This window comes from Sorex araneus, chromosome 4, assembly GCF_027595985.1.
Source record: "Sorex araneus isolate mSorAra2 chromosome 4, mSorAra2.pri, whole genome shotgun sequence".
In the NCBI taxonomy this organism is placed as follows: Eukaryota; Metazoa; Chordata; class Mammalia; order Eulipotyphla; family Soricidae; genus Sorex; species Sorex araneus.
The window spans coordinates 130,966,933-130,994,867 of NC_073305.1; the positions used below are offsets into that span (position 1 = coordinate 130,966,933).

Sequence of the window (27,935 nt, forward strand, 5' to 3'; positions counted from 1 at the left end):
TGAAAACCTTTGAACTCGTGGTGCTTTAATAAAAAAAATCCATTAATGTTTCTTTTTACAGTTAAGTAACAGACTCATAATGCCACATTATATCTTAAAAGGGAATATGGTATTTGAGGAAAAACAAAGACTTTCAGGAAATGTACAGAAATACATAAATCTACAACATTCTTTAGTGAAAACATTTGGAAATGTAAAATAGCATACCTGCAAGCAAAGTACAATGGAGTAGCTCCTGACACATTTGGCCTGTTAATATCAGCACCACTGTCTAGCAAGCACTGCACTGTCTGGTAGGAAGAGAAACAATTAAAATTATAGCCAGAGTAGTCAAACAAAGACATAGCATTGCAATTTAATTCATATGAGAAAAGGTCCTGCCATAAGTGAAGACTTAAAAAGAACAACAAACAGGAGCAAGATGATTATGATGGCAGGATAATCCAACTCTCTGGTAAACTGTGAACTTCTCAGGTACTACAAAATACATGTATGATTATCCGTGTAACATAAATTAGCACTCCCGAGGAATACTCTAGAGCAGTTTCCCAAAGGTGATACCACCCACTCAGAGGCACTGAAAAGAAGGGATGTAGGTGGCATGGCTACTAATAACCTAGGGTATAACTATTTGGGGGTGGTGGGGGTGAGTTCTGTTAGTTTGTCACTTGGCCCAAACTCCCCCCACCAGAAAGAAAGTATATTTCCCTGAGGGTGCTAAGTAACTTAGTTTCTGAAAAGTGGATATACCTCTCCTGCAGAGAACCACTATATAGTAATAATCAGTTTTAAGTAGTTATTGAAATGTGGCTAGTACAACTAAAAAATGGATATTAATTTTATTCACTTATAATTAATTTAAATCAAAATAGTCACATGTGACTAGTAGATTAGGCAATGGAGTTCTAATCATTTAAATTTAAAAATGAGGGTATTTTTTTAACTAAGAAAAAAAAGTACCAAAATTGTAACTTTCTCATAACAAAGAAAAAAATCCTTTTTCTATATAACAGTAGTCAACACTGACTCAGTTTCACAGATAGTCATTCACATAAACTCTCTTAAGTTCTACTTCTGAACATCTGACTCTCACTAAAGGGAAGGAAACTAATCTAAAATCTTGAAACTATGTATCTAGAATGATTAGGATACAGGATTTGGATACAGGCTCACCCCAAATCCCATCATCTTTTCTGGTTTTATTCCTCTGATCCTTGTTTGTGTTTCTCTAGCAAATAGCAAGAAAATATATAAAAACTTTAAAAGTTTGGGGAATCAAAGGATTTCATATTTGCATTGGATTGAACATAGATGCTCAAGTTTAGTGCTGCTTAAAACCTGAAAGCAGTATCGGTAAAACAGTAAGACAATAAACTCACAAAGAGTCTCTATAGTACACTAGATAAACCAACAGGCTTGGGGGGCAGAGAGCAAAGTGTCTGAAGAAGAGCAGCAGACTGGCAGATCAATATTAGCTGCAGTCTAAGCGCCGGGAAGCCAGAATTCCAACAATCCACCACAAAATCCTCACTAGGGAACACACACAGTAAACACAGGCACTGGAAATGTCATGAGCTCTCTGCAGACAGGCACGGTTCAACACAGCCCAAAATTGGAAGAGTCGAAAGTCTACAAAATAAACAATCGGACCCTTGCTCCCACCCCAGGCAGCTAGCCACTATCCCTCCTTATACTCTTTCAGAAGATGGGCAGTTTAATCACGAGACAAAATAAATAGGAATGCTCTGAACTGTCAGACAAGTAGTACAGGTAACTGGAGAGAGACATCATGCTGAAAAAAATTTACGGGAAAAAAACTAAGGGAAAACCTTCATCCCCCAGATTCCATCAGACTCCCAGAAATTAAGCAACCAATGGTTAAAACTTTGGGCAGCAAATAGGAGTCTCCTCTTGTAGACTGGCCGCAGAGAAGAATCGATAGTGAAATACTCCAGTCAGATTCAATTGGGTCTATAGCAGCGGTTCTCCTTTAAGGACAAGCTTTCCCTCTAGGGAACATTCACCAATGCTGAGAGATCTCCCCTCACCCCCCAACCCTCCTCCCCCATCTTAATGGCTTGGAAAGGAGGGTGCTATTAAGAACTGGTGGATAGAAGCCAGGAATAAGGGGCAGGAGAGATTGTACAGCAGGTAGAGTGTTTTCCTTGCACGCAGTCAATCTGGGTTCGATCCCCAGTATCCCAAACACTACCAGGAATGATTCCTGAGTGCAAAGACAGAGAAACCCCTGAGCATCACCAGGTGTGACCCTAAACAAAAAGAAGCAGCAGCAGCAGCCAGGAATAGATCTAGACATTCTACAATGCAGACAACCCCCACAATAAAAGAATTAAGATACCTAAATAATGCTGAGATTGAAAATCTTTTCTGCATACTGCAAATGGAAGCGAAAAGGGATGCAAAGTTAAATACAACTGGTCATTTTCTATCTCACCCACAGGAGGGGCAGCCAGTCTGACAGCTAATGCAAATGCCAAAGAGACAAAGACAGCAGACACTTGAAGGGGGAAGATGAAGCTAACAAACTTTGACCCTAGGCTCATATCTCCCCAGGCAGACAGACAGACAGCAACTTCTGATCCCACACCTGTGGTCGGGCAGTTCTCACCCACATGCACATGGCAGAGAACAAAGAAAAGCCAAAGAGGGAACCAAGAACAGCAGGCACCTGCAAGGACAGGCAAAGAGTGTGTCAGTGACAGGCTAGCAGGCCAAAGAGAGCACAAGGACAAGGGACAGAACCAATAAGAGAGCAGAATGGACCAAGGTACATGGAAGGACAAAACCGGCAAAAAATCAGAGGTCTGGACATATGACAGCAAAACTACCTGCATAGAGCTGTTAAATAAACAGCTACAACAGCTATAACTTTGTAAGTACCTGGAGTTTAGTATGCTACTTTTACTCAAGCACTCACTCAGAAGTTAGCCAGTCGGACACAAAGGTTCCTTCCATCCCTCATTTCAGTGCCTCTCCCCTACATATCACTAGAAACATAGTATTTAAGTGTATCTTTGAAGCAGTCCTCGAACCTTAAAACCAAAAACTGAAAACGAACAAAAAAATAAAAGTGAAGTCAGAGAATTAGTACAGCAGCTAAGATGCTTGCCTTGCACAAGGCAAACTGGGGTTCAATTCCCTGCACCACAATGGTCCCCCAAGCAGGGCCAGGAGTGAGCCCTGAGGAAAGGAAGGGAGGAAGGGAAAAAGGAGGGATGGCAGGGAAGAAGGAGGGAAGAAAAAAGTTAGAAAAATAAAGACATAAAGAGAACCAAAAATAAAGAAAAGACCTATCTTTGAGAAAAGAACAGGATGCTATAGGGAAAGTATCCCATAATACAGGAAAGTGAAAACAATGATGTAAGAAAATAAAGTTAAATAGAGATTTACAACAAATTTAGAAAAACTACAGGAAAAAAAATGCACAAAGGAAAGAAAAAAAATTATTGATTAATCCAGGGAAGAATACTAGTGTTCCCAGCTACTCAAAGGTAAAGCTTTCATGGGCCAGAGAGATAGTACAGTGGGTAAGGAGCTTGCTTTGCACACAACCAACCTAGGTTTGATCCCTGGAATCCCATACGGTCCCCTGAGCCCACCAGGAGTGATTCCTGAGCACAGAGCCAGGAGTAACCCTGAACAGCCCCAAAACTGGGGGAAAAAAAAATAAGCTTTCGTATTTGATAGATTTGGTAGGCTATGACAGGGATTCTGACTGTGATGTTACCATCATATGAAAAATTGGTGTACTGGAGACGTATTACAGTAGGCAGGGCACTTGCCTTGCATGCACCTGATCCATACTCAATCCCCAGCACCAAATGATCTCCGGAAACCCTCCAGAACTACTGATCCCTGAGCACAGAGCGGAGTAAGCCCTGCACACAGCCAAGTGTGGCCCAAAATCAAAAAACAAAAACAAAAAATTGTAAGCATTCCTAGGCCACAAAAATAACCTACACCAATCGTATCAAATAAGCATGTTCCATTTTGGATAATAGGGGAAACCTGCAGAAATTTAGATTAAAGAAAATGAAGGAAGCATAAGAACAAGGAGAAAAAAAGCCAGGGAATTGTGTGTGTGTGTGTGTGTGTGTGTGTGTGTGTGTGTGTGTGTGTGTGTGTGTGTGTGTGTGTACAGTGTATAGGGGCAAAGGGTGCTTGCCTGGTGTGTACCCAATCCAGGCTGGATCCCAGGATCCCATTTGGTCCTCAGAGCACTAACAGCAGTAATCTCTAAGTGCAGAGCCAAAAGTAACTCCTGAGCAACACAACGTGTGGCCCAAAAACAAACAAACAAACAAAAAACAAAAAAAACTGCCGAGAACGGAAGGAAATGAGTAGCCAGATTACAAAGTTCCACCAAGTACCTGGTCTATAAGTTAAAAGACCTTCAACAAGCCATGTCAAATACTGTAAAGAAAACATTATCATATAATTTATTACTTCACTCAACAGTAAACAATATTTATCTAACTATACATATAAATATCATTGTCTAGCAAATATATGACAATGTTAAGAAGTGGGAAGAGTCATTAGAAAAAAGATCATTTAAACCCTCTGTAGCACTGTAGCACTGTCGTCCTTTTGTTCATCAATTTGCTCGGGCGGGTGCCAGTAACGTCTCCATTGTGAGATTTGTTGTTACTGTTTTTGGCATATCGAATACGCCACGGGTAGCCTGCCAGGCTCTGCCATTGCGGGTGGGATACTCTTGGTAGCTTGCCGGGCTCTCCAACAGGGACAGAGGAATCAAACCTGGGTCGGCCGCGTGCAAGGCAAACGCCCTACCCGAGGTGCTATCACTCCAGTATTTAAACACTCACCATAACAAAAAATAATTGGGTATATCTAAGAGTCATAATGATAAAGAGCTCTAGAAGCACAGTGTCTCAAAATCCATACTAGGAAAAAAACCTAAAAGGTTTGAAAAATGTTGTCTTGTGATCAGACTAGACAAAAAAAAATTACATTGCCATTTATAGGAATAATTTCTTATTACAAGATTTTGATGTTTAAAAACTTAAGATATAGAATTCATACATAATTACTTGAATTCACTTTTATCCCAGAGAAATTCTAAAAACTATGTAACAGAACAACTATTACATTGAACTTTATCATCAGTGCAGTAATTTCTTTAAACTGAGGACAAGAACTCACATACAGAATACAAATGAAAGGGAAAAAAGCATTTGGGTCACAAGTCCTATTTGGCCTTTTGATTATGGCTGTCTTCTTTTTTTTTTCTCTTTTACCTAAAAGTGGTATCTATTTAGCACCAGATGACGAATGAAATGGATGCAGTAAATGTCTACTAACTGCTATAGAAATTATAGACAAAAGGCCATCCCTTAAGAGGATCAGGTATGATTAAAGCAAATATAATGAATATATTATAATTAAAATTTGTTACAAGTGAGAATATATGTGAGAAGCTGAAATATAGTAAGAAAACTGTGCAATTACATAGTTTTCAATACTCTAACAACAATTATATAATGTTATTACTATGCAATATTACATATTAAGTTATATTACATAATATTACTATGTAATGTTATTAATACTATAATAACATTATGAATCATGTTATTGAATATGTACCTAGATGCTCTACTAATAAGCAGTTATCCTTTATTCAACTGAAGTATCCTGTAAGGCTGAGAAAGTGGATATTTTCTCCAATTCTGCAAGTAGGAAAATAAGAATCAAGGAGGTTAAATAATTTATCTCAACACACAAACAGAGAGTCAGGGATTAAAATCCAAACCCAGGTTCCTAACCACTAAGTCATTTACCAACAAAGTAGTGAAATAAACTTCAGGCAAACCAGGGCTGGAGAGACAAGATAGTGACAAAGGTGCTTGCCTTGGATGTGGCGAGCCTGGGTTCAATCCTTGGCACCATATGTGGTCCCAGAGTCCTGCCAGGAGTAACCCCTGAGCACAGAACTAAGCCTGAATACACCCAGGTGTGGCCCAAAACCCAGAAAGTAAAAATAAATAGCTCCAGGCAGATCATATCCAGAAAGCATAGGACATAACTATAATCTGTCATATGTTCCTATCACATCTTTGCCCACAAAGACCATACAAAGACATTTAGAAGATCTTTACTCAAAAGCTATGAACATACAAGGAATTAGATATAGTTCATTCCAATATTTTCTCTTCCACTCAGAAATCTTTCTAAGGTTGAGGATACAGAGACAGAGAATGGAAAAAAAATTCATTTTCCTCAGAGTAAGGATAAAGATATATATACATATATATATATAAAGATGTGTAAATGAAAAGAATAAAAACTTGTTTTACAGCATGAAATGAGTGAAAAGTCATCTATCTTTACAATTTAAAGAAATGTTTGTTGGGACTGAAGAGATAGCACGGGGGTTAAGGCACTTTGACAGGCAGTCTGCTGCCCCTGAGTGAGCCCCATCACTCGGGAGTGATCCCAGAGCTCAGAGTCAGGAGGAAGGCCTGAGCACTAGGAGGTGCAGCAAAACAAGCAAACAAACAAAAATTTAAAAAGGTTTGCTGATTCCCTCCCTTTTTGTAAGAGCTCCTTGGGGGGGAAGGGGGGAAGAGAAAGAATTCAGGCAATTACTGATTCGATGGCATAACTGAAGGAGCAAGAAAGTCACAACCTGAATTTGCTTTTTACTAAAAGAATTCCAATATATGAGGCTGGAGTGATAGCACAGCGGGTAGGGCGTTTGCCTTGCATGTGACTGACGCAGGTTTGATTCCCAGCTTCAAGTATGGTCTCCTGAGCACTGCCAGGGGTAATTTATGAGTGCAGAGCCAGGAGTAACCCCTGTGCATCACCGGTTGTGACCCAAGAAGCAAAAAATAAATAAATAAATAAATAAAACTTATTCTAAAAAAAAAATTCCAATATATAGAAAATGATGAATAACACTGAAACTAGTAAAAGTTAGATAAATGAAACGGTTTTTATTATATTAATATACATAAAAAGTTCTTGAAGAAACAATACTACTTGAGGGTTTAAAATTACACAGATACATAAGGCAAAACATAACTGAAGATATAAATTCTGTTTCAATTAATAAAAAGCTCTCAAAGCAAAAATTCTAAAGAAAAAAACAGATAGGACTTTTTGTAAGAGTCAGCACCATCAATATAACCTTCAAGTAAAGGTACACAAGAAAATAAGTGACATTTAGAAACGGGGGAAAGAGACAGAAAGAAAATTATCAAAATGATACAGCATTTGACTAGACCATTTCATCTTTCAAGAAAAACTTAATTATGTACTAGACATTAAATGCAGGAGTTACAATGGGAACAAAATGAACCAAAAGTGTCTGCCCTCATGAAACTCACATTCTCACTGGAAAAGAAATAAAATATGTAGCTTAGAAAAAATTACTAGAACTTTCAGAAGGTTTGATAAAATTCTCTGTAATAGCTGTGGACTCAATTTGCTTTAGCAAATTTTTTACTCTCAACTCCTATGTATAAATATTTCTTAAAAAAACATTTATAAGCCAAAAAAGTACAAAAACAATTTATTTTTAATAATCATAATGTCATCTGTTTCTAAATAGTTGGAAAAAATTAAGCCTGAGCAGTTTAAAATTTAGTAAACACAAATGTAAAATTATACCAAAATTACACGTAACTGACAGCTAATTCACTTTATTTTTAAAGTTTTCAGCACACATACTTTTAATAACTATACTAAAATGAAATCCTTTTATACGCCTGAGTTAAAGTCAAGAGAAACAAGTCATTTTTAACAGACTTCATGACCTTTCAAGTGATAAAAACAATATCCTGAGTGGAAAACTGATGTATAAGCTAATACCTAGGTCAATCTTAAAAGTAATTTAATTGAAGGCAAGTTACTAACCAAGACCACCTGTGTCAAATACGCAGATGAATTACAAAGCAAGAAACCTAAGACAGTTCTACTTTATCAGTGCCAACTCTCAAACACGGATCAAAGAAGAAATAAATATTCAATATTAAAGCTGCAAGTAAGAATCTGCAGCTTTCCATAAAAGGCCAAAGGCAATTCTTTAAATTATCCTTTTTTATTTAATAAAATTCTGCTAGCATGACATAACAGGTATGCACAAAATAACCTATGCACTGGGGCAGTGCAGGGAAACGGCCAGCTCTTTTTTGAGCTGGCTTAAGGCTCACATAGGTCTTCTCTAGGAACCTGTCCACCTAACTAGTGAAACTCTGAATTCTTATATAACATCTAGCAACTCAGTATTACTCAATTATATCAGAAAAAACACAGTGAAAAAAGAACTTTCCATTATTTGCTCACATTTCCCAAAAGTAATTAAAGGAGAACTGTAAAATTACTCTAAGCCAGAAAGTACATTCTGAAATGTTAGCACTTCTACCTTTGTGCTGCAAGACTGAATTTGATTAATGTTTCTGCAGAAGCTTGTAATTCTCCTTATGAAAAGCCTGGAAGCTGGCTCAAGATACCAAGTGAACTCACTGAACAGGGTAAAACACTGTTCCACAATTTTAATGTTCACATTTTTCAGTTTCTATGACAGAGACAGGCCAAAAGACCAGTCTCAAGTAACTGCTTTTAAATTTCAGGAGCTTATATCATAAGCAAAATTAAACAATCATTGCATATTATCAAGGAGCATCATATTCAACATATAAGTTTATTCTGATAAAAATAAAAGCTGCTTAGTGGATTGATAATTAGTTCATAAATTAATCCTGCTGTGCACTCTGATACCCATAAACCATGAGTGACGCAGCTATTATGTCCAAGTTCAAACTCTTCCGGGAAAATAATCATCAATCATGTGTGGCAACTTAACACATTAATGAAAGTCAAAAGAAGTAATGACAAAGAAAACATTTACCAAAACATAACCAGTTTGTGCTCATAAAAGTTGGAGTCAATCACACATACATAGAGTAATAATAGATTTTACTACATTTTCTAAAATGATATTAAAAAATCAAAGCCCACACTGGGTCTACCTTATTGCACAAGAGTAAGAGAATAGCGTCCACTGAGTGCTCTCTGTACTTTCCTTGCAGTCATATCATCCACTTTAATAATGGCAGTAACAGTACCAATATTATTATTGTCTTTAAGACCCTTCCAAAGTCTTCACAACACTTTCCTTAATTATGACATCAGTAGATAGTCTATATCTTAGGACATAAATAAAAGAAGGGGAAGAAAAGCCAAAAGCTATATATAATAAGTCAGATGAATAACCAAACCGAAATGAATTTTTAAATTGAATATGCAAAGAAAAAAAACATAATTCTGGTGTGGTTCAGATACTTATGTCAAATAATAGCTAACTTAAGAAAAGATTTTATAAAAAATTAACTATTAAGGAACTACTATTTTTCATTCAATCACTTTTAATATGGGCATTTATAAAGCATTTATTATGTGCAAGATCAAAAGCTCAGAATGCACTCTTTAATATTCAGACCACTTCCCTGTACAGAAAGGATGCTGAAATCTTTTATCTTGATTGACCCTCTAGTGAAACAGGAAATTTGATAAAACTGATTTCTTAGTGATGACAAAAGTGAATCTTCTCCATATCTTTTGTCTTTAAAAAAGAAGGTACTATGAACCTGAGGATCATGTCACCAAAGCAACATAGTATTTAACTGTAAATTCTAAAACTTTAGAGCACTTAGCCAACTGCTCAAAATCTTTTTATGTCCTGCTGGTATTTTTATCCACAAGTGCAATTAGAAGGTAAATTTTTGGAGAGTTTCTTTATCATCTCTACCTCTTGAATCTGAAAATAACTGAGAAGCTCTTAAAAATATTTTTTAGACTATGGGCATGAGAAACCACCATCAATTGCCTTGTAAATCACAGAAACTAGATAAAAAATTAAAAAAAAAAAAAACTTTTAGAACTAGAGAAATAGACCAGGCACATCACACGGTCTTCCAGCAATGAAGCTTTGACCAAGAATGGCCCCAGAATGGCAGATGTAGAGAGGGGAAAAAAATCTCTCTATAAAGTTTTACACTTAATTCCATGTAATATATATAAATCAATATTCAAGTTCTTAAAGTTGAAAATAAATATTGAGATTTCAAACACTTAAAAATTATGTGCACCCTGGTGAAGGGATGGGTGTTCGAGCATTGTATAACTGAGACTTAAACCTGAAAGCTTTGTAACTTTCCACATGGTGATTCAATAGAAGAATAAATTTTTTAAAAAAATTATGTGCACCAGTACATGTGCACACAACTTTTTAAACTTTTAATACATCGATGCAAAAAATGGCTACTTTGAGACAATATAAATTTTCCACTAACTAAATCAGTAAGATACTTGACAAATATACTTGACTATTTTAGACTCAGTGTTCAACTTGCAGAAAAACATACAAAGGGCTTTTTAAAACATTAATAATCACTGCCAAATAACAATTCTTATATACTGTGGCCCAATATAGCATATCCAATCAAAATGAAAGAATATACTCACTCCAGAGATTTGAATATGTGCCCCAGAAATACATAATAATGAAACACGGGTAATAGGTATAGCACACAAATTTCAAGAGGTGTAATTCAGCTTAGTGGCTAGAAGATACATTATTTTTCAAACTATTTCTTGCCCTAGATGAAAAAGGTCCAAAGGTCCTTAGAATCATACAATGATTCTAAACATAGCCAGGCAATACTGTATATAATCCTTGTACGATAAGATATACTCGCCCAACCATGACAGAATGGACTCTCACACCAACACTTTTGAACCCCAAGTCAATGAAATTAGACAGAACCCTTGCTTCTCTACTATATCTGCAAAATCTCACTCTGAGACATCACCACAGTGGAGTTGGGTCACCTACAAATCTTCTAAGGATATAACTCTTCAAAGGTATCTGACTAGAAGTAATTTCTCCTTTACCACCTGTTTCAGATTATAACAGATAACATATTTATACCTATACTTATATATATGTGTACACATATATAACATATTTAAACTAATCCTCAATTTCCAAAGCCAAATGTTTGTACGTAGAAATAATACTAAAATGTTGACATAAAATAAATGTGTAACTTTAGACATCTATACAATGAAAACAACTGTTACTCTAGGTTTTTACATCAGAGTTCAAGAAAGCAGAAAAATAAGTAATCCAAGTTCAACTAAACAAAATCACTGAACATTTTTCATTAATTCTACTCACTGAGATTAACATCAAAATAAAATATGAAATACCTAGCAAAACTAAGAACAGAATATACATTAAAACCGTTAAGATTATGTGAACATCCTATATTTAAAATTTACATTTAGCTACTTGTATAAAATCCATGCCAGCTATTAAAATATACGAATCAGACATGAAAGTGCAATCCCAATCACAAATACTTAATCATATTTAAAAGCACTATTATCTATTTTGTTTATCCTCAGGAGAATTACTGTGAAGTCCATCTGTTACAGAAATTGGTAAGATTTTGCTACGGCGATTCATGTTCCCAATTATGCACTGCAAAACTTTTTTATGAACTCAAAGTTTTCAAAAGTGAGCATGCAACAGAACTTAAAGCCTCAAGGCTGAATTTACCGTCTTGTGGCCGTTCTGGCAGGCCACGTGCAGCGCTGTCTGCCCCATCGCGTCCTCCACATCAACATCACTGACGTGCTGCACAAGGTCATGGAGTAGTTCTGTTCGCCCATTCACGGCCAGCCAGTGTATCTGTGCAGCCATTTAGTTACTAAACATTTGTGCAAAAGTGTTTCATATCAAAACAGCAAATAAATAATGCTATTATTTCTCAACTGTGAGCATAATACAGAAACTCAAGATTACATTTAAAATTCAAGTCCACAATCCTTTATCTCCTACATGGGGAAAAAAAAATGCAGCAAGATGTAGGTCGGTCATACACCCTGCACTTCAAAAACCAAGCCCTTCATTGTACAATGAAGTATCAGAAATGGGCTTCTTCAACTAAACTTTTTCAAGTCATGATCCTCTGCGGGGGGAGAGAAGGACAACTTAGGCTACACCTGGCCATGCTCAGGAATCACTCCTGGAGAAGTTTTTGGACCAAATGTGCTGCAGGGAATCAAGCCTAGGTTGGCCGTGTGCAAGGCAAGCACCCTACCCACTGTACTATCTCTCCAAGCCTTCCGTGTGCGTTTTCTGCCAGACAAATGCAATGATAACTGAGTGATGCAAGAAACACCTCAAATTCATTTTGCAGCTGATATTAAATCAACTTTTTTAACTGCTGTGCATTCAGAATCCCTTTATTGTTGCCAAATATTTTGCAACTGCAATATGGCTTAGCAACAGAGTGCTTGTCTTGAATGTATGAGATCCCTTGTTTAATTCCCTGCTTTTAAAAAAAAAAAAACATATGTTCACATACTAAATTTTTGTAAGGGTCATACCTTGCAGTATTCAGGGCTTACTCCTGGTTTTAAATGTAATTTTAAACTGCACATGCGTTATACAATTCTAATGGGGTGATGACCCACAGTTTAAGAAGGTCCTAGAGGCCAGAGAGGCACTACAGCAAGTCAAGTGCTTGCCTTACACAGAGCTGAGAGAGATTCAATGCCTCAGACTGCATATGGTCCCACGAGACCCACCAGAAGTGATCCCTGGACACAGAACCAGGAGTAAACCCTAAATACTGCAAGATGTGACCCTTACAAAAATTTAGTATGTGAAAATATGTAATTTTTTTTAAAGCGGGGAATTAAAAAAATAAATTTTAAAAAAAGCAGGGGATTAAACCAAGGATCTCATGCAAACAATGAATTAATTTTAGAGAGGTCTCCACAAGAGACTCCTTCAAAACTAACCAAATGAGAGGTATTAAAGCTATATTTTGAGGATATTTGTAAAGTTCAAGGAAAATTTGGTAATTAAACACTCAGAAAACCATTTTAAGTAGCAGTGAGGCAAGAGGGAAAAAGATGAAAAACATAAACTGGAGGAGATAAAAGTACTTTGTGGGTCAGAGAGACAGTACAGTAATTGTAAGGCACTGGTCGACCCTGATTCTGTGGGAATTCATCCTCCTAACAAAAAAAAAACCCAAGGATGTGATATGACCCTGGGTAAAATAATTTGGAATGCAAAATGTTTGCAAAAATGTACTGAGGACAGAATAAAACAGCATTAAAGAATAGAATATTGGTAATATAGAATACAGGCAAGTAGAAAGTAAGACTTTTAGGACCTTCTAAATGTAGGGATGGCATGGGGGGAAAAAATAGAATGGGAAACTGTTAGGACTTTATATTTTAAGCATGCCTTCTGATAGTTATGTACAATACCCAAGCCTCTGATCTCCACGTTCCTGAATGTTGATGTGCTTACTCACTGTTTTTAACACATTGTCACCTGTTGAGAGCCAAGGGGCGTGGTGGAGGAGCAATACTAAATTGAATAAATGTTCTGCCTATAAGACCACAGATGTCTACTCAGGTGACCTAAAGTTTGCACAATTAACGTGTGTGTATGTGTGTGTGTGTGTATAAAGCTTGGATAGTCTGTGTATGTCCTTATATATTCTGTCTGTCTCATTCTCTGAGATCAATCTCTATTGGACAGAGGTCAAGGATGCCAATCTGACTGGCTTTAAATAGAGTATGATCCCTGGCACCTCATATAGTCCCCCCACAAGCACTGCCAGGAGCGAGTCCTGAGAGTAGAGCCAGGAGCAAGCCCTGAACACAGCCAAGTGTGGCACAAAAAAGAAAAAAAAAATAGTATTTTGATATGCAGATGATTTTCTATATAGAAAAATCCCAAAGACACTACAGAACAGAAAAACAGAATAAATGAGTTCAACAAGGTAACAGAATGAATGAACAACACATAAAAAGCAATCCCATTTCTATATACTATCAGTGAAAAGGCAGAAACTTAAATTTATAATATACCATAGCACAGCGGGTAGGGCGTTTGCCTTGCACATGGCCGACCCAGGTTCGATTCCTCCGTCCCTCTCAGAGAGCCTGGCAAGCTGCCAAGAGTATCCCACCCGCACAGCAGAGCCTGACAAGCTACCCATGGTGTATTTGATATGCTAAAAACAGTAACACGTCTCACAATGGAGACCTTACTGGTGCCCCCTCGAGCAAATCAATGAACAAAGGGACAACAGTGCTACAGCCCTACCATCAAAATATATCATAAAACATACCACACAGGCTAAGGAGATAATACAGGGAGTTAAGGCACTTGCCTTGCATGCATTTGATCTCCAGCATCTTATGGTCCCCCAAGAATCGCCATCCCAAGCACAGAGCTAGGAGTAGTCTCTAAGTACCCCTAGGTGTGTCCCAGACACACACACACCCAAAATTAAATTTTAAAATAAAATATATCATATAACAACCAAACATATACAAAGTCTAAAACCTTAACAAAATGCTGAGGAAAGAAAAGCTTAAATAATTGGAGAGTCTGTTTATAGTTTGGAAGACTCAATCAACAGCAAAAGATACCAATGTTTTGCAAATTAATTTATTGGTTTAATAAAATTCCAATAAAAATGCTTGTAAGTAGGGTTGGAAAGAGCTCAATGGGCTACACACATGCAGAAAGCTGGGGTTCACATCTCTGGCACTTCATGATCCCGAGCACCAAGCTGGGAGAAATCTTAAACCCTACCAGATGTGACCCAAAAGAAATTAAACAAAAACAGGGGCCGGAGCGATAGCACAGCGGGTAGGGCGTTTGCCTTGCACGCGGCCGACCCGGGTTCGATCCCCGGCATCCCATATGGTCCCCCAAGCACCGCCAGGAGTAATTCCTGAGTGCAAAGCCAGGAGTAACCCCTGAGCAGCGCTGGGTGTGACCCAAAAAGCAAAAAAAAAAAAAAAAGAAATTAAACAAAAACGAAAGAAAAAAATATTCAAGTAAATGTCGTAATGCACACACTTATCCTAAAATTTACATGGAAAGGCAAAGAAACCAGAACACTAACAAAATCTTGACAAAGAAAAGAAAATATGAAAAAAAAGAACAATTATTCAATCTCATAGTAATGTGTTTCATATAGCTACAGCAACCAAGAGAATGCAGTACTGTAAGGGTCAGCCACATGGGTCAGTAGGATTGCAGATTCAGAAATAAATTCATACAAGTATTACCAACTGACTTTTGGAAAAAAAAAAAACAATTTCATTCAGGGAGCAGGTTTTTTTTCTGACAAAGAGTGATAGACTGGAGACTGGACTTCATGGGAGAGGGGGAGGGATGAATTTTGACTTAGGTGTCACATTTCTTTTTTTTTTTTTTTGGAGGGTGACACCCAGCGATGTACAGGGGTTACTCCTGGCTCTGCACTCAGGAATTACTCCTGGTGGTGCTCAGGGGACCTTATGGGATGCTGGGAATGCCCGTGCAAGGTGCTAGCGCTCCAGCCCCAAGGTGTCAATTTTCACATGCGCAGAAATTCAAAGTAGATCAATAGACTTAAATGCAAAGTTATAAAACTTCTGGGAAAAAAAGATAATCTTCAGGATTTAGGATTAGGCAGAGTTTCAAATTTGACAACAAAGGCAAAATCCATAAAAGGAGAAACTAATACAACAAAGTTCATCAAATTTTAAACGTGTACTACAAAAGCTATGCTACAAGTTTAAAAGGGCAAACTAAAGATTGAGAGAATATTGGGGCTCAAAATATAAATAAAAATATATCTTAATTATTACTAAGAAGAAACTTACAGAAAAATTTGCACTAAACTTTTCCTTCAATATATTTTCTTTAAGACACATGAAAAAATACTTACTGCTGTAAGTCCTTCATTATTACAAATGTTAACATCAGCACTGTATTCTAGTAATTTACTCATGCATTTCTTCTGCCTGAAAGTAAAAAAAAAGACAGTAACACTAACAATTACTTTGCTGATATATTAACTGCATCAATATTAGTTGGAGGCAGATATCAATATATATATATGCAACATTTAAATGTACACTACAACATTAAAAAAATACAAAATTGTGTTCATAACTAAAAGATAAAAAGAAAAGGTACAATCAGGTTTTCATGTCATTGGGACAAACTCATCATTCACAATGCCAAGAAATTCCTAGTGTGACTAATAAATAATCTTCATTACAGATACAAAACAGATAGGGGGAGCAGAAGAGATCACAGAGGTTAATGCAGTTGTCTTGCACGTAGCTCACCCCAGTTCAATCTCTGCACTGTATATAATCCCCTAAGGACCACCAAGGGTGATCCCTGAGATCAGAGTCAGGAGCAATCCCTGAACACTGTCAGGTGTGGCCCAAAATACTCCAAAACTGAAGTAGAGAATAGGGACTAGAGAAAGACTTCAGAGGGTTAAGGTACATGTCTTGCATACAGCTAACCCTAGGTCAATCTCCAGCACCATATGGTCCCCCAAGCATCTGCAGATGCAGCCCTGAAAGTCTCTAAGCCTACCAGCTGGCCCTGGTAATCCTCTGCTAACCATTCACAGGACCCGATGCTTACCAGAGAACTGAATGCCAGAGAATTGCTGGGAGTGGTCCCTGGACTTCTAAGCTCATTTGGGAGATCCTCCCCACCAAAAAACAACAAGAACAAAGGAAATATAAAACAATAAAAATTCTAACTCTGAGAATCGTGCCTAACTAAATCAAGAGCAGGGAGAATAAAGGGTGGAAGTGAACAGATGGACAAAAAGCAGCCTAGGGACAGTGAGTGGAGGGATACTGGCACTCTGATGGTGCATGTGGTGCACATCAGTCTATGCGTAGAGCCTAAATATTAAAATTATTATACATCACGATATCTAAGGGGAACAAATGAGAATATGTTTAATGGGAATGGGAATGGATAGAGTAAAATGTTGTATTATTGTAACAATCCTCAGTCTTAATTGCGGAATATTTAAAAGTCAATAGTATCTCAACAATTTAAGTGCACAGTTTGGTGATATTAAAAATATCTGGGGCTGGAACGGTAGAAAAAAGGCCCTTTCATTCCCATACCTAACCTACTCTGATCTGATCTGGAACAAGCTAGAAATAGGCAGGGGTTCTGCCCATTGTACTATCTCTACAGCCCCTAAGGTGCTTACCTTACATGCAACCAACCTGGGTTCAATCTGTGACACCACATAAGGTCGCCCTAAGCCCTGTCGGTAGTAATCCTGAGCACAAAGCCAGGAGTAACCTCTGAGGCTGGATGTGGTCTTTCTCCAAAACAATTTTGTTGTTTTTGGAAAATAAAATATTATATACAAGTAATAATTAATTTCACAAATACATTTTAAGAAAAATACTTTAAAAAAATTTAATAAATTAGCAAACATGACAGCTACCTAAATATTGAAAACAGTGATACAAGACGATCTTATCAAGACAAATGATGGGGGAAACACCAACTGAGTTTAACTTGAAAAGAAGTATTTCCAAAACTTTACGATTTATATAAATGATAAAATTAAGTGATTTAAGGAAACAAAATATTTACCCATTTCTAGCAGCCAAATGAAGGGGTGTACAACCCGAAATATCTTGATAATTAGGGTTTGCTCCTTTCTTTAACAACAGAACCAAGCATTCCACTGATCCACAACTGAAAAACATTAAGAACATTTCAGATATATTCAATAGCAATAATGACAAATCAAAATAAATAACAAAAAGCTCTAGTAATTATTTCTAAGGTTAATATTAAACCACAATTTGAATTAATTTGTGATTTGTGCAAACTCTCTATTTTCAAACTATATCATTTTGCCGTGGAAATAATAAAATATGAGATGTTCAAATAATGCAAAGTAAAATACAACACTAGTACACAATAAGTATAACACTCTCAACTTTTTTGACTCCCAGAAACCAAATTCATTATGAAAAATAAATTTGAGCACATCCATATAAATTCTGAAAAGAAGCTAGAGATCAAATAATTAATGACACAATGAAACATCATAGGAAATAATTATTGTCACACATAAGTAAAAAATACAATATGCAGGGCCAAGCATGTGGTCCTATAGTCAAGCACAAGCATGAATCCTGTATTTGATCCCCAGTACCATAAAAAAATAATAAAGAACAATGAGCACTTAGCATATAAGATCTCATGGTATTAGGGAACAACGTAAATGTACTCTATTAAGAACATCCAGAAAAGTGGAGCCAGAGAGAGTACAGCAGGTAAAGTGCTTGTGACACACACAGCCCATTTGGGTTTGATCCCCAGCACCACATATGGTCACCCGAGCCCCACCAGGAATGATCCCTGAGCCCAGAGCCAGGAGCAAACACTGAGCACAGCTGGGTATGGCCCAAAAGCAAACAAAAAAAAAGAGCATCCAGAAAAGGCAATTATCCATGCCTAATTTACTCTGGTCTAATCTAGAACAAGCTAGAAAAATAAATAAGAAACTTGAATCCAAATCCCAAAGTTAACAATTTGTCTAGAGAAGAAAAAAAAAAAACATAAACAGAGTACGCTACACCAAAATGAGTAAAGAACATTCTTCTGTCAGTGGGACAACAGCAAATTCAGAGCTAACTGGTCGATACTCTAAATGAGAACGTAACCCAAAGTATCTCTTAGTCTTACTTTGCTGCAATGTGAAGCAAGCTCCTTTTCACACGTCCAAATGCATAATTGACATCAAACTTTGAATTTGATAGTAGTTCAGAAACAGACCTATTTCAAAAGAAAAATAAATTGGCAGTGTTTGATTTTGAGAGTTATTAGAGCTGGAGAGACAGCACAGGGATTAAGAATCTGCCAGGCAAACAGTCAGCCCTCGTTCAATCCCAGCACCACGTATGGCCCCCGCTCTAGGGCTGCCAGAAGCAAACCCTGAGCACCACTGGGTGTGGCCCAAAACAAAACACAAAAAATCCATAGTAACTTAAAATCAACAGTTTTTTAGTACTCTTACTAGCCTTCACCAGGGCATCCAAACTCTATTTGTGGATGTGAGCATATAAGTATACAACATTTAGGTAAATTTGTACTTCTCCAAAATTGTAAATTTGTGAAACAGGCACTCACCTATGTTGATCCGCCATAACCATTGGCATTAATGTATAAACAGCAGTTTCATTATCTAAGTTTGAAAAGAAAAAGACAAACAATTTTATCTTCTATTTTTCCTAAAGGGTGTTACTTCAAAGTAAGACTACTCCAAAGTTTTAACTCAACTATCACTGTCACTGTCATCCCGTTGCTCATTGATTTGCTCAAGCGGTCACCAGAAACGTCTCCATTGTGAGACTTGGCATATCAAATACGCCACGAGTAGCTTGCCAGGCTCTGCCGTGCGGGCAAGATACTCTCAGTAGTTTGAAAAAAAACAAACAAACAAAACTCGAAGAAGCAGAAAAAGTTAAGGATAATATAGAATTATCCAGGGATGGCTCAGTGGCAAAGGCACAAGCCTTGAAATGCACAAGGCCATCATTCCAGTCTCAATATTGCTTACAGGCACCAAGGGTGCTCCCCAGGGCTCTGCCGTCTAGATTTCCAAAGTCGTGCCCCCAGGTGCAAACCCCACAACTGAAGTTGCAACCCGTTAAGTACTACAACAAAAGATGTGCAGTGTGCAGGAGTGCAACCAAAGAAGAGCAAATGTGTGACCACCCCAGCAACTCTCGACAAACACTGCCAACAGAATGCATGCAACCACTCCCTTAAGCAGGTGTGCTAGCACAGAGACTAAATTATGTGACCCATGGCAAGTACACAGAAATATGCGAGCCACACAACCACACATACTTGTAAACACCAGTCATCTCAATACAACAAAGTAAAGAGAAGGGAGGAAATGAATTAATGAAATTCTCTCTTAAAAATAAAGAAGAGGGAGCTGGACCAATATAGTACAGCAGGGAAGGTGTTTGCCTTGCACGGGATCAACCAGAGTTCAATCCCCAGCATCCTATACGGCCCCCCCAAGCACCACCAGAAAGAATTCCTGAGTGCAGAGCCAGGAGTAACACCTGAGCATCAGCAGGTGTTATGAAAGAAGAAGAGGAGAGGGGAAGGGAGTGAGCAGAGGAGGAAGAGGTAGAAGTGCGGGAGGAGAAGGAGGAGGAGGAGGAAATAAATTACAAAATTTGAAATACTATAAAATTTCTCATCCCAGCTACTGCTTGTACCTCTGCATACATCATCACAAAAGTGACATATTCTGAGATAAACAAATGGGACTACATTAAACTAAAAAGCTTCTGCACCGCAAAAGATACAGTGACCAGAATACAAAGACAATCTACAGAATGGGAAAGAATATTTACCCAATACCCATCAGATAAGGAGTTGATATCAAGGGTATATAAAGCAATGGTTGAACTCTACAAGAAGAAAATATCCAACCCCATCAGAAAATGGGGCAAAGAAATGAACAGAAGCTTTCCCAAGGAAGAGATACAAATGGCCAAAGGGCACATGAAAAACTGCTCTACATCACTAATCATCAGGGAGATGCAGATCAAAACAACCATGAGATACCACCTCACACCACAGAAAATGGCACACATCCAAAAGAACAAAAGCAACCACTGTTGGAGAGGATGTGGGGAGAAAGGGACCCTTCTACACTGCTGGTGGGAATGCCAACTGGTTCAGCCCTTTTGGAAAACAATATGGACAATTCTCAAAAAATTAGAAATTGATCTCCCATTTGACCCAGCAATACCACTGTTGGGAATATATAATCCCAGAGAAGCAAAAAAGTATAGTCAAAATGACATCTGCATTTATATGTTCATTGCAGCACTATTTACAATAGCCAGAATCTGGAAAAAACCCGAGTGCCCTAGAACAGATGACTGGTTGAAGAAACTTTGGTACATCTATACAATGGAATACTATGCAGATGTTAGAAAAAAATGAGGTCATGAACTTTGCATATAAGTGGATCAGCATAGAAAGTGTCATGCTAAGTGAAATGAGTCAGAAAGAGAGAGATAGACATAGAAAGATTGTACTCATCTATGGAATATAGAATAACAGAGTAGGAGACTAACACCCAAGAATAGTAGAAATAAGTACCAGGAGGTTGACTCCATGGTTTGAAAGCTGGACTCACATTCTGGGGAGAGGGCAACTCAGATAGAGAAGGGAACACCAAGTAAAATGTGGTTGGAGGCCATGCAGGGGAAGGGTGATGCGTGCCGAATGTAGACTAGAGACCGAACACAATGGCCACTCAACACCTTTATTGCAAACCACAACACCTAATTAGAGAGAGAGAACAAAAGGGAATACCCTGCCACAGTGGCAGGGTGGGGTGGGGAGAGATGGGATTGGGGATGGGTGGGAGGGATGCTGGGTTTATATGTGGTGGAGAATGGGCACTGGTGAAGAGATGGGTTCTCGAACTTTGTATGAGGGAAACATGAGCACGAAAATGTATCAATCTGTAACTGTACCCTCAGGGTGATTCACTAATTAATAAATAAATAAATAAATAAATAAATAAATAAATAAGTGATACATTCTGGAATTGATGATAAAACTGGAGGCTTAATATTTACTATAACCCTAGCAAGTGAAATTGTACTTCAAAAGAGGTGTTAATCGTCTTCACATCTACATCATACTTACATGTAGTTTGGAGAAATTTTTAATAAATTAATAATAAAGATAGATCTGCTGGGGCTGTAGAGATTAGTACAGCAGGTAGGGCATTTGCCTTGCACATGACCAACTTGGGATAGATCCCAGGCATCCCGATGGTTCCCTGAGCACCGCCTGGAATAATTCCTGGGCATAGAGCCAAGAAAACCCCTGAGCACTGCTGGGTGTGGCCCAAAAACAAAAACAAAAGATATATCTGCTAAAAAATACATGACACTTGCTTCTTGCAAGAAATTATTTTAAAAGCTTTTATGAAGCAGCCTTAAAATCTTACTCATCTCTTTACACTATTCACATGTTAAATTATTCCCTTTATGGAATAATTCATTCACAGAAATAAGAAGAAAGGTTAAAAGTCAACCACTATGCTGGGCTGGAGGGACAGTACAAATGAAAAGGTGGCTCCCTGCATGAAACTGGAGTGGAGTTTGATCCCCAGACCCACAAATGGTGCACTGAGTGCCACCAAGAGTGGTCCCTGAGCAAAGAAGCAGGAGTGGCCCCTGAGTAGGATCAGATGTGCTGCTCCCCTCCCCCCCCGCCACAGGGTGGGAGTGGGGTAGTAGTATGATGCCAAATTATGTTTATGTGTTTCAGCTAGGAACTGAATTTATATACTAGCAATGGTCATGGTCATTTTTCAATTCAATGGATTTTTAGATGTTTACAAATATTTAAGAAGCAACCCTGACAACTCTCATTTAGCCCTTAGAAAGTCAATGTAGATGCCAAAATTAATGAGTGAAAGGCCTAATGGGAAATAGTACTACTTGCATGGTATCAAAATATCTCCCCAAAATATTACAAGGTAAAAATGATAACAGTAGGAGAACCCAACGGATACTACTTTAATCAATTGACATGGAATCAATTGATTATTACAGAAAATACACTGTAATGCCATATAGCCCTAAATATGTATATAAACCACTGAGAAGATCACATTACTTTTGGAGTATCTAGTCAAAAAGACATCATTTTAAATGAATTATGAAAGAGCATAAAGCAAAAGCCAATTAAGGGGAACCTCACCTAAAAACCTGAGTAGGGCCGGGGAGAAAGCTCAAAGGGATGGAGCGCGTGCTTTGCATGCTGAGGCCCCAGTTTCACACAGTTCTCCCAAGTACCACCAGGAAGAAGACTGAGCCCCTTAACCACAGGGTGGACTTGGGGGGTACCACCATGTCAGGCCCCTAAAACAAAAAGAAAACCAAAGCTGAGCAATCTGAATTTTTCTTCTTTTTTAGCGGGTAGAGGTGCAGGGAGGGGATACCCAGGGATGCCAGGATCAGTCCCAGAGATTCTTGTCTGGTGGTCCAGAGAGTTCAACGAAGGACACAGAATGTGGTGGTGTTTCGGCTCCCATACTGCCAGGGACCACCAGTGCTCAGGGGCCACCAGGGCATGTGCCTTAGCTCTACACTATCTCCTGGCCCCCGAGTAGTCTCCTGACAACACAAATGCCCACTGAGAAGAGCATATTATACGGTTATTAAAGTAAAGCACAATTAAAGAACATTTCGGGAAATTCTGAGGACACACATGACAACTAAATACAATGAGGTATCCAAACAGCAAAAGAAGATTAGTGGGAAAGCATGAAACTGAATAGTATCTTAAGCAGCTATTAATGATAAACCCATATTCCCTTAGTTGTAGCTGCATAAGTTGCTAACATCCTGGGATGCCGGATAAAGGCTACATAGGGACTCTACTACAATTCACAAAACTTCTCTGTAAGTCTAAAATTACTGAAAACTTGAAAGACTTTAAAATAGAGAAGCAACTGCTATCTTAAGAAGTCTTGATATAAATCAAGGCCCAAGAGATAGTACAGGAGGGAAGGAATGTGCCTCTCAGGCAAAAAAGCGCCAGTTCAATTCCTGGCACCACCTTTGGCACTGCCAGGCGTCACTCCTGAAGACAGAGCCAGAAACAGCCCCTGAACACTGCCAGGTACCACTCAGACCCAGTCTGTGCACTTGAATCAATCAAATGTAACCTGTGAACTTTGTCTACATACGGATTCAAAGAAATCCACCATAAGAGAACACTTTTTAAGAAGGGAGAACAAGTGGATATTTGATAATAAAAAGATCCCACTTTTTAATAAAGGGAAACTGAACTGGATATTTGGTAATAAATGTTTGGTAATATGTATTTGTTACCAAACATTGGATTACCAAAAGGATATTACCAAATATTGGATTACCGGAAGGAATACAGTACTTAATTCTTAATATGTGCAATGCACCCTAATTTGTTTTGTTCTCTTTTATTTCAGCCATTAAATTGCTCTCTTTACCTAACAGTTGAGTCACCAGGAGCTGAAAACACTAATTTAAACCTCCCTGGCAAGACAGCATTCTCTGCCTCTCAGATAATACACACCCCAATAAGAAGCTAAACTTGTTGATAATGACAATTTCAATTAAGCTCCTCAATAATAAAGTCATAAACAGAATATGCCAAATTTGTGATTTTAAACTTACGAGTCAAAATAATATTATAATTTAAAGTTTGGGGTGGGAGAACTAAGTATAGCATGTAGGGTACTTGCCTTGCATGCAGCTAACCCAAGTTTGAACCTCAGCACTCCATGTGGTTCCCCCGTCCACCAGGAGTGACCCCTAAACACAGAGCCAGTAATAAATCCTGAGCACCCACCGCCAGGTGTGGCCCCAAAAACAAAAACAAAAAAAGTGAGCATAAGTGAGCATCCAAAATTTGTTGATATTATCATATGTAAACTCATATTTATAAAATACAGATGTATTTCTATATCATAACTAATCTTACAAAAGCTGGTCACAAACATTAGTTATGAAGAGACAGAGTTGTGACTCCTCTTCTAGGAGGAGACTATTCAGGAAGTACAATTGAGAAAGGTTAAAATATAACCACTTATCAAGTGTTTCCTCCTCCACCCTCATGAAGACTGAAGACTTTATACCTTGAAGACTAGGTATAAAATTAAAGCTTTCAGAGTCAGAAGAAAAGTTCAACTTGTTTTAAATATGTTGGTCATTTTGTTAATATTTCAGAACTCAGTGGAAATCTTAAGAAACAAGAAGCTTGGAGCTGGAGCAATAGCACAGCAGGTAGGACATTTGCCTTGCATGCGGCCAATCCAGGTTCGATTCCCAGCATCCCATATGGTCTCCTGAGCACTGCAGGAATAATTACTGAGTGCAGAGCCAGGAGTAACCCCTGTGCACCGCCGGGTGTGACCCAAAAAGCAAAAAAAAAAAAAAGAAGAAGAAGAAGCAAGAAGCTTGGATTCATATTATGCAATTTCTCCTCAAAACATCAAATGCAATTTTTAATAAAAAGTGTTTATTGAGGGCTGGAGTGATAGCACAGTGGGTAGGGCATTTGCCTTGCACACAGCCAACCTGGGTTAAATTCCCAGCATCCCATATGGTCCCCTGAGCACCGCCAGGGGTAATTCCTCAGTGTAGAGCCAGGAGTGATCCCTGTGCATCACCAGGTGTGACCCCCCCAAAAAAAAAAACACAGACACACACACAAAAAAAGTGTTTATTGGAGTCTAAGTGATAGTACAGCAGGTAAGGCAACAGCATTGGATGCAGCCAACCAGGGTTCAATACACTGCAACTCATAAGGTCCCCTGAGCCTACTACAAGTGATTCTCTCAGTGCAGAGCCAGAATTGAGTCCTGAGCACCTCTGTGTGGCCCCAAAACAAACAAAAAATTTAATTGTTTATACATGTTTATTTATTGCTGAATGCCAACAGGCAGTGAAATTCTTTCTTAAATTTAGAAAGCTCTCAGAATGTATGCTCAGCCCTAAACTGTATACAATCTGGAATTTTGTCTGTTTTTTGGGGGGGGGCCTCACCTGCTGGTATTCAGGGCTTACTCCTGGCTCTGCACTCAGGAGTCACTCTGATGGGTAAGGGGACCATATGGGACGTTGGGGATCAAAGTCAGATCAGCCCGCAAGCAAAACAAGCATCCTAGCAGCTGTACTATTATGCTAAGGCCCTCTCAATCTGGAATTTTAAAATTAGGATGCTATATCCCTCTATCCTCCCCTCTATCCTTCATCACCTTTCCTGCCCCCTCACACTGCCCCCCCATACACACACAATTCTCCTACCCCTCAAGCCAATTTCACAGAGTTAAAAAAAAGATTCATCAGGAGTAAGGGTCAAAGATAAATTAAAGGAAGATGAGCAAATTCATAACAACCAAGGAAAATAAACTCAAGTTCTGTTTGTCTTCTGGGCCACACCCAGCAGTGTTCAGGGCTTACTCCTGCCTCTGCACTCAGGGATCACTCCTGGAGGGGGGGTGGGGGGGACTCAGAGGATCAATTGTGGTACCCGGCAATGGAGCTTGGTCGCGACAATGCATGGCAAGTGGGCCTCAGAGTTTAATTTTTAATTACTCTCTTTTTGTAGAAACTATCACACCGTTGGTGGAACTTTCCACAGAGTAAGACGTTGAAACTCAGTTGTTTAAAAGTTGATTAAATTAGATGGGGGAGAGGAGGGCCTCAAGAAATAGCTCAAAGGGCGGGAGTTCCAGCCTTGCCCACAGGAGACTCCCGAGCACCAAGCAGGGTGGGGCCTAAACACCCCGCCCCCTACACGGTAATCTAAGGAAACATTCCAGAGGCTGACTAAGACTTTCAAAAACTTAAAAGAAAACTGCTGCTCCTAAAAATCTATTATGAGAACACACTTGGATTCAGTATCCTATGAATCTTAAGAAACCTGACAGTCATTAAGCACATTTTAGGGGCAGAAATTCACCAGTCTAACCCTGCTTAACCCAGTCATTTGGACGGAGGGTACCAAATGCCCTTTGCACCGTCATCTTCTCTTCCAGTCTCTGAAACATGTGAATTCATAGGGCTGGGACAAAACGGCTTGCTGAGCCCTTTTACAGCCAGTTTTACCTGTCCCGAAGAAAACCTGCCACGCTGAACTACACTACACGGACATTCCTTATTTTCAGGAGTTCCCCAGTTCCCACCTACGTCTGATAAATAGATTTTTTTAAATGAGGGCAAACAAGCAGGTATCTCACACACACACACACACGCACGCACGCACACACACACAGAGTACTTGATGTTTGACATTCGACATCCTTTTTACCTGCTTACTGTCAAAACACAGTGATGCTCGCTACACTTTCGGAGCGGCGGCGGGGCGGCGGGGTGGGAGGGAAGCCCTGTGCAGAGCCAAGTAAGTGAAGGGTCGTGGGGGCGGGCATCCGTGCATTACCCCCACGAAGTAATCATGCCTGTAACATGGCCCGCCCCTGTAGTTAATGTTCTGAATCCCGGTCTCCACCTTCCCGCGTCTTATTCCATCAAGTCTCCTAAGTCGGGAGAAGCTCCGGTTTCCCCCGAATCTTGCAGCCAAGCGACCCGCACTGCCCTGGCCCCGGGTCCTGCCAACTCCCACCTGCCTGGGCCCGAAACAGCAGGCTGGGGGGCGTCGCTGGGGACCCCGACGGGCCCCTCCCGGGTCTCAGAAAAGTAAAAAAGAATAAAAAGTGGGTATCTTCATCGCTTTGGGTTAAGTTTCCCCACCCGACCTCACAGCGGACCGAGCCCCGCACCCCCAACCCCCGATTCCCCCCGCGCCCGCAAACCCCCCCCCCCAGACACTGAGCCGCCCCCAGCAGCCCTGGGCCCGGGACGCCCCCCGCTCACCATCTGGCAGCTCCACGGTGCGGGCGCGGCGCAGAGAGCGCGTCAGGCGGTTGAGCTGCTCCATGGCTCTCTCCATCCTCGGCGCGCCCCCCGCGCCCCCCGCCAGCCCGGCGGCCTCCACGCCCAGCGCGCTACATCCCGCCCCAGGCGCGCGGACGTCCGGGCCAGCGCCCGATCTCCGGAGGAGGCTATGGGCCGCGTCCAGATCACTCAACTCAGGGCTGTCGGACCGACCCGGGTGCAGCCGCCGCCGCCGCCCCCGCCGCTCGCGCCCTTCCTGCCGCCGCCGCCGCCTCTTCCCTCTCGGACCCGCACGGCCTTCTGGGAATGGTAGTTCGCGGGCCCCGCGCTGAAGCGGTGCGCCTGGGGCGGAGCGGGACGGCCACGCCCCTTTGCCCGCACGCCCCACCCCCGGGCCCCCTCCTGGGCAGCCCTGGGCAGAAGGTTCTGTTTGCCCAGCTTCCTGGAGACAGCATTGACGCCACGTTCTTGGACCGTCTTATGGGTGTCTCCGCTGCCTGTTGCTCCCGTCTTCCAAAACTAAACAGGGTCAGGTTTTGTTCCTGTTTTTGGAATTTTTTCCGTTTTGCCATTCT

General features: G+C 39.7%; 1 protein-coding gene across 2 annotated transcripts in view; it reads right to left on the bottom strand.

Moving 5' to 3' along the window:
• Positions 1-27,627, bottom strand: part of HACE1 (HECT domain and ankyrin repeat containing E3 ubiquitin protein ligase 1) — an 82,735-nt gene extending 55,108 nt beyond the window's left edge. The window contains exons 1-7 of one of the 2 annotated variants that reach the window (XM_055136186.1): positions 27,340-27,627; positions 19,058-19,112; positions 18,614-18,703; positions 17,510-17,614; positions 15,810-15,885; positions 11,615-11,746; positions 208-290 (exon numbers count right to left, since the gene is read on the bottom strand). In XM_055136186.1, the coding sequence (XP_054992161.1) occupies positions 208-290; positions 11,615-11,746; positions 15,810-15,885; positions 17,510-17,614; positions 18,614-18,703; positions 19,058-19,112; positions 27,340-27,415 (617 nt within the window). In that variant the 5' untranslated portion in view covers positions 27,416-27,627. Of the gene's footprint in view, positions 1-207; positions 291-11,614; positions 11,747-15,809; positions 15,886-17,509; positions 17,615-18,613; positions 18,704-19,057; positions 19,113-27,339 lie in introns of those variants that run through there. The other variant, XM_055136187.1, reaches the window with a different exon arrangement.
• Positions 27,628-27,935: the final 308 nt, after the last annotated feature.